The 14118-nt window shown below is 42.9% G+C and overlaps 1 protein-coding gene across 8 annotated transcripts in view; it reads right to left on the reverse strand.

The window, feature by feature from the left end:
• The window catches only part of NRG1 (neuregulin 1), a 498771-nt gene that overhangs the window by 145378 nt on the left and 339275 nt on the right, over positions 1-14118 (reverse strand). For 5 of the 8 annotated variants that reach the window (XM_075410881.1, XM_075410884.1, XM_075410883.1 and 2 more), the window contains 2 exons: positions 9077-9251; positions 2677-2801 (listed from right to left, as the gene is read on the reverse strand). In XM_075410881.1, the coding sequence (XP_075266996.1) occupies positions 2677-2801; positions 9077-9231 (280 nt within the window). In that variant the 5' untranslated portion in view covers positions 9232-9251. Of the gene's footprint in view, positions 1-2676; positions 2802-9076; positions 9255-14118 lie in introns of all 8 variants that reach the window. The other 3 variants (XM_075410880.1, XM_075410878.1, XM_075410879.1) reach the window with 1 other exon arrangement.

Genomic DNA, 14118 nt, shown 5'->3' on the forward strand with positions numbered 1-14118 from the left:
GTCACCACCTCATCTACCCTCGATCTTAAAGCACCCGGCAGAAATGGAAAGAAGCATCCAGTTTTCAGATAGCAGGGCACACATCACAAACATGACCAGGTGGGATCATTAAATTAAAGGTCATAATTAAAATTATGGTTCACATAGCAGAGCAGGTCAGTACGACCACAAGCAAGTCAGGCGCTTTGATGCATCTTTCTTTACCCCACTGTTGCTCTGCACACTGGAGGTGGAGGGAAGAAACCTCTCTGCTTACCCTGAGCGGTTCAGCCCTCTCAGATGTCCACACACCAGTGTTCTACAGGGGGCCTAGGGCTGCACTGGACCCCAAGATCTTCTCAAAAAGCCCATTGGCAGGAAATAACAACTAAGAGCTAAATATGCTGCTTTTTTTAAAAAAAAAAATCCCCTCTCGTTTTCTTAAGCATAGTACAGGACCACACAGATATATAGGACCTGAGTAATGACTGCCCTTCAGGGCTCATTACCGAGTCTGGATCCCAAATCTGTCATTAAGCTAGCAAGGGGAAGAGGTCAGTGAATGCAGGGGAAGGAGGGGTGAGGAGGTCACCCATGCAGGGGGTCTGTCCCTGTTTGCAAAGCAGATGTTGCCCTCCGAGGCCTTAGGGATCCATTGCTCTTAAGTCACCAGATGTTGCCCATGCTGTTCCTCAAATCCAGGTGGAAAATTCCATCGTTAGGAGGAAAATTAAGAACAATTTTGCTGGTAATTTATAACCAACAATAAGCAGAGGGATCTCAGATGTATGTGTGGCCACCAAATATACACGACTGATGAATACATCCAATGAATGCTGCCATGCCTGATTCTACATTATCAAATATCACTGAGACGTTTCAGTTCAGATCTCACTGAACTTCCAGTTCAGATCTTTACAGACAAGAGTCAGCTACCAGGTTTAGAAAGGATTCAAGTTTTCTCAAATTCAAGGAAGTTCGCATGCACGGCTGTGTTTTAAACAACTTAAGTTTCACAACAAGATTAGACAGATTCTAGTGTATCAGTTATAAATTCATGTAACAGGGATTGCCTGCAAACATTTTGATTCAAAACCAAGCTCCCACCTCCCTGCAGCAGGACTGTTTTGCTGTTATACAGCACAGACCAAAAGAAGTTGAAAAATCCATATCATGAAGCATAGGAATGAGGTCCCACATACACTCCCCAGCCACATCACCCTTCCTTGTCTGAGAAAGTAATAGAGGATGCCCAAGCATTTTTTTACATTTGTCTGTATCATAGCCCAGGCACAGTGCCTACAGCTGAGTACTGAAAACTCCAGTATCTTGGAAACAGTATAGGAGCTTTCCATGTAAGCAGCTAATGAGCAACCAAAATTTGTATTCATGGAAACCAAAAGCATTTACAAAGCTACACAGAAACACCTACCCATTTTTTCTCCTAATAACAGTCTGGTAAATAACACTTGATACTTTTTATCAGTCTCCTGACATCTGATCGTGATTATTTAATTATATATAGCTAGTATGAAATCTTAGCACTTGAGATTCTTCAGTTGATGAAATAGAATAGCAAATACACAAAGTGAATACAGTCTAGCAATCACCGTGTGACCACAAAACAGCAGATAGCCGAAGACAAATCCCAGTGGCAAATGTTTATGTTTCTTTTTCTATTTATTTAAATACCTATCTCCTGTTTCAGAGCACAATGTGGAACAGAAAATCATCCCTGGTAAATTCCCATTGCAACAACATCTTTAAACCTATCTCAGATATGCACAGAACTGGCTCGACACTGGAGTTGGAACTATCAAGCTGAATTAGTCAATGTCACACTTAAGAAACAAGATTTCAGCTGAACTGCAGCCTCCAAAGCACTCGCAAGGAGAAACCACACTGCTAAAACATTTGTGTACAATGGAAACACCCACAAAATTCTGTCAGAAGCAAATGGAATTTCCCACAAATTGAATGGAAAGGAGCCCTACAAAAATAGCAATCTACAATAATTGTAAATCATTTGGGTATGTCTAAATGCTATCTGCCTCATGAGAATCTCTGCTACTCAAGAAATAAATTTAAATCGCAGTACCTGAATTAAAGTATCTGAATTACATTAATACCTTTGAATAATATGCCTTCAAATAACATTAGTGCCTTTGTCTTTACCATTTTAGAAATCAAAAGAAAAATGCACCAATATCTGTGAAAGTAAAAATGGTGGCAATCACAGCCATGCAAATATTACTTTAAGACAGAGAGGAGTGCTCGTTTAGAAGTTCAGACTAGGACATGTTTTAGATTAAATGAAAGCTTCCCCACAGGCCCGTAGTACCTCTGCTACTCATGTATACCATGGGAATTGGCACAATATTCTCTTCCCTTCATCCTCTTCTTGTCCTGACTACCTAGATCATGTCTTAGGCTTGGTGTTGAAGAGTGTCTCGCAGAAAATGCTGATCTCTCCTGAGATATGTAGGAGGCATCCCAGTTTTCTGGGTAAGGACAATCGAACATCTCAAATACACAGCAGACAAGTCAGGCCTGATTAATTTTCTAAGCACACCTAATAGATTTCAGTGTTTCCACTTCACTTGCAAAGCTCTCCCCTCCTCCAAACCCTTTTGTCCTGGTGGCAGCTTTAATACATGGTCTTTCTGAATGCGATAGTAAAATAGAGCCAAGCCTTACCATTGGTGTCTGTGATGATAACACTGGCTTTAGTACTGTCATTCCCTAGTTTGCTGCTCACTCTGCATGCGTATTCCCCAGCGTCGGCCAATGTGGCTCTGTAAATGTGAAGCTCGGAGTACTTCCTGTGAAATCAGAAAAAACATGTAAACATCCTGTACCGGAGTAACAGACACTGCATCAATTAATGCACTCTTTTTTATCATCTGAACAGAGTCTTGTCTTCCATTCTTACTGACAGATTAACACTATCCAGGTTTGAAAGACAGGAGTAGAATAAAAAAATATCTATCTTACAGGCTGCTGGTAAACAGGTATATTAACAAACTGAAATGAAGATACTTGTTTATGCTTCTCTGCTTGAGAGGAGTCTTTGCTCTTAAAGGAAATCTGAGAAACAACCTTCCTCTCTCAGCTGAATTGTTGGCTATCCAGATGCCACAGAGATATGTGTAATATGAAAACAGATTACCCTTTCCTACAGGTTCATATCACCAGCAGCAGAGTTCTGGGTGAGTACTGTAGTTTTCAACATCTGACTAAATAATCATGAGATTAGGACACACCACTCTCTTTAATAACCTCTGAAACCCCAATAGTAAATCATTCTCCAGTGCTAACAAAAAATTATGGCAGGAGCACAATTTGCATGAAGCTACATTTTGTTCCTGGCTCAGAGACATAATTTAATCAGTTTCCAAGGTTTTAAGATTAGATTTTAAAATGCAGAACTCCTGCCTACCCATTAATTTGCTACGAACATGTTCTGGTGTCATTCAAGGGGTCTCCAACTCATGTGATGGCAATAATCCCATTACCTAGACTGTGGAGAATGACTAGCTTGGGGAAAATACACACATTATTGCTGTTCCCAGTTTCTGTCTAAAAGAAGTGCTTTGGGGAAGTTTTTGCCTGTAGCAAAGCCTGCCCATTTATCTACAGAATAGTCACTTAGTAGAGTGCACGAGCACTGGCTTCCCTAAGTTTGCCTACCCCAGCATGAACAACTGATCCCCAGGAAGCAGGGGTCCTTCACTCTAAAAGCTCATAGTCACCAGCATTCTAGCAATGAGTGCCGAGCTACGCAATGTTTGGGGAGCTGCTTTGCTTCAGGACAGCCACGTCTCCTAACTGTCCATGCAGAAATCTCATGTGGCTACCCCTTCTGGGAACCATTGAGGAGGGCTGGTTCAGACCAGAAACAAGTAGGGGGCTTCTGGAGCAATCAAAATGTTCAATGCCACTTTCCAGCCCTCCCCGTGTGAGCCATCCCTCCTTCCAGCACAGTAAACCATCCCATCCGCTATGAAACTTCTGCTTATCAGCAGCTCAGCCTTCTCTGCCTCCACGCAAAGGTCCTGCTGCGGAGGAGTCAGCACTGTGGTCCTCATGGGATAGGAGCAGTGTGCTAGGTGGACCCCAGCTCCGGTAGAAACTGACATCACTAGAGTTTCCCCTCATGTCATGAAAGGGAGCTGCTTTCTTGAGGACACTAGGCTTGCAAGAAGGAGGAGCAGCCAAGCTAGGATTAGCAATTTGCTCAGGCTTGCTCAAACGGTAAACAACTGAATAGCTGGCTATCAGGGCTCCCTTCTCAGGCAATGTTAGGAGCTCAATTCCCAATGCTGAATTAATTAACTGGGCTGCATTTCAGATGGCATATACGAACAGACTGTAGCTGTGGCAACCATGAATATATGAGAAAAATGTGGTTGAGACTCTGACAGAAATGTCCAGAAGGTGAAAGCTACTGTCTCTTTGGGTGGGAATTTTGCACCTGACTAACAGCTATACTTCTACCACAGTAGAAATGGCCTGCTCTTTAACCTCGCTGTCAGTCACCTACACATCTGCCTTTGCAACAGCCTGTTGAGGGCCTGCCCAGGAACAGTTGGCAGTAGTCTACACCACCTAATAGCTTGCATGGACACGTAATATTTCCTATATCCCGCAGGTTATCTTTCAGCCCTGCTTGCAGACTTTTGTCTAGACGGAGAGCAGGCTGTAGCCTCAGAGTGCTTCAAAAGGCAATGTAAACAAGCTCAGTTTTTTGAGGGACTCTGTTTACCCAATGATAAGCAAGAAGCACAGATTAAGCTGTATCACTTTCATTTGGGCACTCACTGTATGTCTGCTGCAGTCTCTTCTCTGTATGATATTAAGTAATATTGATGCAAACCACCTTTGTGGCACTCTTGGCTTTTAGAAGAAGAAACTCTTTGCCCTGTACATTTATTTTTATTCTCTTTGTTTTACGTGATACCTACGGGAAAAGGTGCGGAATTGCATCTTCCTTTTACAACTTTAAGATTTTATTAAAATAGCTGAAGCAACCATATTTCTTACAAATATACTTATAACAAGCCAAATTTACTCTTGTTTTTAGAAAAATACTGTAAGGAGTTTTCTCTGTGAGAGCAGGAGAAATAATATGAATATTTATAGCCTTAAGAATACTATTGAGACACATCAGGACAGAATTCAAAAAAGTCAGAGCAGGAGATGACTCATTAACGGCTGTAAATTAAGCAGCTCCCTAGCAATACAGTACTCCAACAGTACTCACTTAAAGCCCCTGATAAGGGATTTTGTACTTGTATGCCTGTCCTTTTCTCAATCTATACCACACTACACTAAAAAATGTCTCCCCCTATAAGATCTGCTTCTGCTGTATCTTTAGCTCATTGCCACTATGACACTGCTGAAGCTTGTATTCATATATGAAAGAGAAAGAAATACATCTGCAGAATGCAGTCCCAGCCCACCTTATCTGATTGCTTGAATTCATTTTGATTCCAGCCTCCATCTGTCATCCAGAATTGCCTGTCTGCGGGCAAATATCCAGGCTAAACTTGGATGAAGCCCAAGGTACAGGGCACTTGCACACAAAGTTTTCTCATGCACTATTGCATCCAAAGGCATTGGCTAGGTAAAGTGGCAAACACCTTCCCTCTTCAGAAAAAATCCAACCCTGACAAAGGAGTCTGGCACTGTATAGCACTCTACCTAAACCAAAAATGTGCAGGCTTCACCTGGGTTTGAAATCAGGGAAGGAAAACGAAATGTTACCAGTACAAGAGGACAGGTACGGGAAAGTTAACTAGCAGGTGAAAAGCCCTTTTCTGGTGTCTGATTTTTTTCTGTATCTCGACTGACACAAAGGAATAGCTTAGGGCTTGGACACACAAATCAATCAATCGTGGCATCAAGAATCACCAGCAATCAGAAGAGCAGCAGAAGCTCGCTGACTGCGTGCTCTTACTCCATGACAGATTTGAGGTAAAAAGTGAGTGCTTTAAATGCCTTTCATGAAAATTTAAACTCACTTGGTTTCTCTTGGCTTTCCAGTGTAATGAGAAGGTGCATGGTGCATGGTCATTTAGCGTCATTCACCTGCTGTACTGTCATGTCATGGCATGTTGGGGCTCTGTGCCCTCTGAACCAACCACCTTGAAATCATCCCAGCGAGCTTAGAGGAGTGATGCCCCGAGTTCATTTTACATTCAAGGCAGTCTTCAGAAGGCTAAGCTTTGAGGAAGCCTGCATTGCCACAGAGTCTTCTAAACTCTTAAAAAACTAGGAAAATAGAGTCAGCATCTGCCCCATTTCTGCAAATCTTTTGAACCAGCAGTACTCACCCTGGCCAAATGCACCCGGTAAACACTAAGCTGCACAACTACTCCAGTTGCCAAGCTAAGGTCTTAATTTTCAATTCCTGAGCTAGACACATCATCATTCTGCCAGATATTTTTGCAATTTGTTAAAAATACTAAAGCTAAATAGCCAAAACTCAGAAACGTTTTATTTTTCTCCCAACAATGCACAGGTTTTATTCTGCCATCATGCAATGAGAAAGGGGATTTCTTGCAAAATATGACGTTACCAAAAGTCACTTCTGGCCATCGGGCACTACTTAAAAACTTTGTGAGGCTTTTATAAATACGTAGAAAGTGTTATTCTCAAGTGTTTGTATTGAAGTAGTCAATAAGACTGTGGTACCCTGCATGCTAGCAGTTCTTCAGAAACATAGTCTATGTTTTAGGTAGCCATTTGACCTTTAAAATAGACATTAATTGCAGACAGCTCAACAACTACTCTAACCTTCCTAGTTGATGTTTCTCACAGTTGGCAATAGTAAAAAATTCACATTAAAATGCTTGTTGCAACAATATGGCAGCATATGAACATGACAATGATTTATCAATGTGCTGTCAGGAAAAAAACAGAAAATAAGTTGGGAAAAAACTCCTTGATCATTGATACTCCTTTCATTTGTGATGGGATCTTTTTAATGCGGCTTTGTTTACTGTAATCTGCATGTCTTTTTATGCATCCATATGCACTGCATTTATCCCCATTTTCCTTTAGCTTTAGAACACGTGCCTGCCCCACTTTTTATTGAAATAAACTCTGTCTCTTCTTAAGCTGTTCACATTGGAAGTGGAAGTCCTGCAATTACACATAAATGGCAAAAGAAGAAATGGCAAAGCACTAACATGTCCCCAAACTAAAATCTGAAAGTAGAAAGGCAAGGAAAATCCCTCAGATGTCAGCAGACATCCCTTGTCTTTCAATTTTTTGTACTGTACATCTAGTGACTTTCATATCTCTAACTGGAAGGGCTTCTCTGTTCCACACTGACATTTCTGTTTTGAAACAGAAAATAGAGGAGTTCCAGTGATGAGTGATACTCTCATGGCTGGGGTAGCATAAAGAAGTGTGAAATCCAGGTCAAAGCCTGCACTCTACCCACTGACAGTGGGGGAACAGGACTTCAGATTTCCACTTTCTAGAAAAAGGTCCAATTTTAATTTTTTTCATTATGTCTCTTTTGGAGACTTTTAAACATGTTTTGGCACATCAACCTGAAGAACAGTCTCACACATTCCATGTGCATGCTCTAGTCAATAGCTATTAGCTACTCTCTCTTGTGCCAGTTCCTCTTAGTTTTGGGGGGGGGCAAAAAAAAAGAGAAAGAAGGGAGCTGGCAGTTACTGATTCAATGCTGAACTGACAAAGCCCAGCCCCAGAAGGCGAAATCCTGGCTTCAGTGAGTCTGGTCAATCAGCATTAGCCAAAATGTAAGAGGAGAAAATACTGTTTGCCCTGCACAGGCAGCACTGCATTGCTGGAGAATCTGAGGGCCAAGCTCTGACCTGAACATTTTCTTTACAGAACAGACAGAAAATTCAACTCTGTCAGAGACATATGGCCCTGCAAATGGGTCCAGACAATTTGCCAGGCTACCTGCCACGTGAAACAGCTCCATTTCACTAATGCTGGAACGAGACATCACAGGTTCCTTCCTGCTGTCTGTGTGACCATGGCACGGGGGCTGCGATGCTGCTGCTCTGCCCTCCTTCTTGCTTCACCTTGTGCCCCAGGCTGGGGTGCAAGAAACTGCAAGGGAGGGCAGGACATCTGGTTTTCAACCCAAGTAACTCTGAAAGGTCAAGCACCTGTTTGATTTTTGACTGCTGTTTTGCCTAATGAGATGACACCCGACAAAAAGAATGGAGGCACTTGACACCCTGGAAGGAAAGATCTCTTGCAGAAGCCACCCCAAATCCTCTTTGCCTTGTACGAAGGGAAAGCATGGCCCAATGCAGCAGACAGCAGCCCTGCCTACTGAGTGCAGAAGTGAGAGTGAAGGGCTGTGTTCAGATTTTTCATGGCTTGCTTTGATGGATGAGTGGCCACAACTGGAAGATTTTAGCCCAAGTAACAAGGTAGAGACGGAACACCGAATGCCTTCTCCTGTATCAATGCGGAAAACACATTGCACCGGTTCTTCCCCTTCCCTGCAGAAACTAGGCACCAGATCATCTTTTGGCACAGGTCATCAGTCACATGTAGGGGACATTTTGCCTCAGCAAAGAGGATGAGATTTGCAGGTTTTGCTACCCATCTGACATCTGCCAGACCCGTGCCTTGTTCTGCAAGAAGGCATTTGAAGCTAATGCAGAGAGCATTCAGCCATTCTTAAGTACCATACTGCTTACAAAGCAAATCTTAAAAATATTTCCAAATCTACATTGCTTTGATGATTTTAAATGTTCTTGGATTTTAGACAATAAACATAAGGTACCTCTGTTCTTGTCAGTAGTTTAAAATGGCCTGTCTCCAAGGTTTACTGGTTAAATTACAGCCTTTAGGTATCAGAGAATAAATAGAAATCAAAAAGGGAAAATTATTTATGAAATATTTGTACCATACTACCACTTCATACATACATTCAAGAAAAATAACATCAGCGCCTGTTTCCTTAAGTTTTCTTCCTCTGTAATGCACAGCTTTTAGCTTTCTTATACTGCAATTAACAACCTCAACACTTGTGTTCTGGTGAACAGCTCTCCCCACCCCTCCCAGCCGCGCTTGTCAGAAACGTCTCCGTACTTACTTCTGTTTTTTGGGGATCTTGATATTTTCCGGTCTGTTTTTTTTGGTAATTTCCTTTCCATTCTTTAACCATTTGAATCTGAGCGCAGGGTACTCTGAAGTGGTTTCACACCTTAGCACTAGCTTCTGACCCACAGCAGCCTCTTGGTTTTTCATTTCCTTCAATTTGGGAGGCACTGCTAAAAAAATAAAAGAATGTGCTGGTGATTAGGCCATCCTCAGAAGGGAAAGCAGTGCTAACTCCAGTTGAGCTAGGCAAGCCATAGAGAGCAAAACACCAACCAAACTAGCAATGCTTCTACACCAAAACTTGAAAAATAAGGATCATTTGTGCATTTTGTACATCATCCTTAAAGCATAAAGGCACATTTAACAACAGTCTAGTTTGGCCCTTTGGAGTCCTCATACATGGATCTAACAACCTGCAGGCCATACGCAGCCTCAGCAAGAACCAAAGCGCTGCTTCATAATGCAGTATGAAGCACTAACAACACTTAATTGATTGTGTGCACCTGGACACGAGACAGCACACTGCAGTAGGCAGCCTTGGTAGGTAGCAGAGAAAGGGAAAGGGAGAGCGTCTTCCTGCTTTATTTGTTTCAAGTGCTATGAGTCAGTGGCTATCCAAGGGCTCCAGGTCCAACTGGGTGTGACAGGGAGCTAAAAGCAGAAATATTAGCCCAACAGCTTCCCTAATCTGAGGGAAAGGCTTTTGCCTCAGCCAAACATTATAACCCACATTATACACCTACCTCAAACCTCAGCTTGGCCATATCCTTTCCCTGAGGCAAGAGACAGGAGGCTTGGAAGCCCATCAAGAGAATCAATATCAATTAAGGGCATTTTGGACCCAGAAGGGGACACTGCATTGAAAATACTCAGCCAACGGCACCCACACACTGAAGGGCTCCAGCTGATGCATCTCGATTTCTACTGTGTTGTAGCAATAGCGCTTCTTGTGTGGGTAGATCTCAAGCCATTTAGGGCTTTCTAAGTTAAAGACCTCTAATATTTCACAATCAGTACTGCATTCTGAGCACAGGCTTCACAACAAGATGCAGTCCCTCTGTGAGACATCACGTTTCATTCCATCTGGTTAGCTGTAAACCAGTCACCTCTGCAGTGCTCTAGCGTTGAGATAAAACTCCTAGTTTAACCTGACTTCCCCTGGGGCTTAAGGTAACACCTTTAACGCATAATCGGGGAGGGCTAATGTGGGGGGATACCTCTGGTCAGCTGATGGGTGAAAGCCTGGGAGTCCATCCTGGCTCAGCTGTGCCCCGTTGCTGGTCTGCGCCCTAGGGGAGCCAGTATTCCCATGCTGCACCTCTAGCTACGAGTCTGTTTTGTTTCTTGTACGGCTGTAATATTGTCCAAGGAAACAAATGGCCAGCATGGCCAAACGATTCTCCACAACATACACATCAGGAGCCTTCATCGGGACACCAACAGATCTCCAATATGATCCTCGACTAGCAAATGTTTTAACAACCTGGAACATGCTTGATTATGTTTTGGTACTGTTCCTTGTGTGTTTGTGGAGACTGGCTGACGTCAGTTGCCCTTAATTATTATTCCAATCAGACAAAAGCCAAGGAACAACATCACAGCCATAATTAAGAGAGGCATGCATAAAGAACTGGGTAAACACATGTCCAAAAAGCAGTTGCCTGCTGCAGGCAGCAGCATGGGCCTGTCCCACATGTGAGGCAACCTTCCTGATCACAGGAAAGCCCAGAAAAACCAGGGAAAGCCTGATTTTCCTGGAAACTGAGCCAGCACAGAGCAGCATGAACAACAGCGGTTGGGAAAATGTGGTCTTCAGTGAAAGAGCAAATGAGGTGGCGCCTGCTGGGCCACCAGCAGAAGACAGGATAGGGACAGAGCAGCCTTGAATAATTAAAAAACTTGCGATTAAGAGGAAGGTGACAAATTTTTCCATGCATCTCTGCTGGTGTGGAAAACAAGTCCCTGGAGGGAAGTCTTAGGCTAGGCATCAGCAAAACATTTGAGAGAGAACTCTGGGAAGCGCGTCCGTGGAGGTTCTACACACGAGGTGGACACGTGTGTCAGGGTGGCGCTGGCACAGATCAGGTAAGGCCCAGGATTTCATGACCAGAAAGAATTCTCCCCCAGAATGTCTTCTCATATGTCAGTTTCCATATTCCACACACTCCCCTCCCCTGGGATAATTTTGGAAATTCCAGTGCATTCCCAAAATGCTACCAAAACTATTTTTGCCCTCTGAAAAACTAATGCCCACACAACATTCTGAAACCAGTATGTTTAAAATATATATATACGTTTATGAATGAGTCTGTGTGTATTTGTAGATACACACACATTTACATAAGCACACATGCATAAATATTCAGGCATTTATCCAAAAGAGAGAAAGAACTTTTGAAAAATACCAATCTTTACATTTTCCATCAAAAATAATGAAAATTAATTAACAGCCTTACTACTGAGGTTTGTGCTTACAGTTTCATTCTGTCATTAAAGAGTTAAGTAACCTAGTCTTTTGTCACTATGTAAGAAAAGGAGCTGCAGAGGTGTGAAATAAAAAGGCAATATTCCTTATTCTACCATATTTTATTTATTATAGTCCTAGTCCATATCTTGCATAGATTAAGATAATAACCACAATTATAAGGATTAAAATTTTTGTACTTAAGACTTCTACTGGTTATTGACTTTCCTGTCAACACAGCAGTGCGAAACTGGGAACAAAAAGGGAGATGCCATTTTATTCCTGAATTTTAGTTTAATTCAATATTATCTGCTCAAAATGACTTGCAGATTTTTTTCCTCCATCAGAACTGTCAATGAAAAAAAAAGGTGTTAAATTAATATGCTCAACTCTTCCCATAATTCAGGAGTTACCAGGAAACATAAAAGAGGATTTAATCAATGGCAGTGACCCTCACTAATTCACAGTAACTTGCTGTCCAAGCATGCAGGCTCTCCAGGGAAAGCAGTAAAAGCTGTTCACAGACGTGACAGAATGGAGATTGTTTCTTCTTTTTTTTTTATTTTTTCTCCTTTTCATTTACACTATGTTTGTCTCCTTTCAGATGCAGTTTTGCAAAAGTTAATCGGACCTGCCAGGCATATGAGAGAACTCGTGCTGGTAAAACTACAGCATCGTACGCTTCGATCGAGATCAGCTACAGCTTCCACTGTTGCAAGAGGGAGTTGATTTTCATCACAGTTTGTGCCAATTTCTCTGGTGCTAGTAAGACAGGACCTTGTCTGAGGCGTAAAAATGCTTTTAAATGAGGCAAAAATGCTTATAATGATGACCGCTCCCCTGACAGTTCCCTCCCCTTGCCTCTCCCTACCCCTTCCCCCTTTGTCCCCACGGCATCTCCTGCCAGCTTGGCTCCCTTCCACCGCTCCTTGCTGTGCCTGTCACCAGCACCGCTCCTGCCGCCGGCGAGGCTTCTGCCCCCGGCTCCGCGCGAGGCTTGCTGCTCCCGGCAGCAACGAGGGAGAAAGGGAGAAGCAGAAAGAAACACTTTCTGCATCTCCTAAGCATGGATGGGGGTTGAGGTGCCATCTAGGACAGGATGACACTTGGTCAAAATACACTGTGAAGGCAGAAGGGAGCCTCGCAGCATTTCCTGCAGGTCACCGTTCTGGGCAGAGCCACTGCCAGCAGCTCTGGTACGGCAGCAGCAGAGCCCTTACACGTGCCGTCTGTCACAGAATGACAAGGGCCAGGCAGCAAAGAAAACAGACAAATCCCAAAGAGAAACAGTGGAAACTAAGCGTGGAAGCCCTCCAAAAGTGGTGCTGCTTGAATGAAAGGTGTGGTACGATCCACTTTATCTGTATTTTTTTATGACAAAAGCTGGGAGGGCCTCACATTTTAAGCATCCATTAGACACACAGAAAGGCACACATGTTTAACCCCAAGCTTTTCACACTTCCCGGTCAGATCCTCTCTCTGTGACCCATGGACCTCCCCCGGTTTGCCAGACTTTCTAAGAAAGCAACAGGGGCGATAACAGCGAGAGAGGACTGTCACGCTGTGACGAGCCTCACAAAGCGGCGCAGCACTGGTGTCAGCAGAAGTCCCGTGCTGTGGGAAGGGTTTAACAGGCAAAAGCATGCAAGGTGTTAGATCTCTGCTTATTAAGATGGCTTGAGTATCTGTCATTTTGTTCGCAATTTTTTCAGAAATGTCTGTCTGCTGGCCTGCATAGTATCATTGCAGATAAGGAACATGCATTTCCATATTCTCTCTGCAAAAGAGTCACTGATAATGTACGACTGCAGATAACTTCTTCTCTCTGGACTTTGGTGAGTTTGGCAAAGTACAGCAATCTCCTCACCCTCAGTGTTTGATTGTATAGTTAATCTGCATGGAAGCTCAACACATTGAACAAATTAAACAGCAAACCTGCAAAATATTATCACACAACTACACGCTTTCAGCTGAGATTCCATGAGTGGTTGTTTTTTCCCCCTTTCTTTTCTTTTCCTAGGAAGGCACAAAGCCTTTTAAGAGTCTGAGCAAAGGAATGTATTAGACATGCTCGCCAGTAGGCACATGTGCACAGTTTGCTGTGCAAAATTGTGACCAACAGCTTGGTGAGTGGTAATAGAAACCACAAGAATAACACCCATTGCCTTGGCCTCAGACTTGCTTTTTTTGTAGCATAATGCTCAAGGCAGGGCAGTAATGCAAGACAAATTGTATTATTTCCAAAAAGCCTTCTCCCCTTGCATATGAGATTGTAACTGAGCTCAGGTTTATTATCAGCAGGCTAGATCTTCTAAAGCCTTTGGTATAAACCATATAAGCTACACTTTAAAATGTATACTGCTCCTGCTTAGACAACTAAAAAAATCCCAAAATGTTCTGTTATTTTCCGTTGGTTTTAATCCTCCTATTATTCTCTCAGGCAACACTTGGATTCTGAACACTTTTCAAAGTCTGGCTATTTCCTTCCAGCATGCTGAGTCTCTATGCAGAGTACCTACATGATAAAACACTGCGGGTAATGATAGGAGATAATCCCACACAACCAGCTC

The sequence above is a fragment of the Opisthocomus hoazin genome, chromosome Z, assembly GCF_030867145.1.
Source record: "Opisthocomus hoazin isolate bOpiHoa1 chromosome Z, bOpiHoa1.hap1, whole genome shotgun sequence".
NCBI classification, from domain to species: Eukaryota; Metazoa; Chordata; class Aves; order Opisthocomiformes; family Opisthocomidae; genus Opisthocomus; species Opisthocomus hoazin.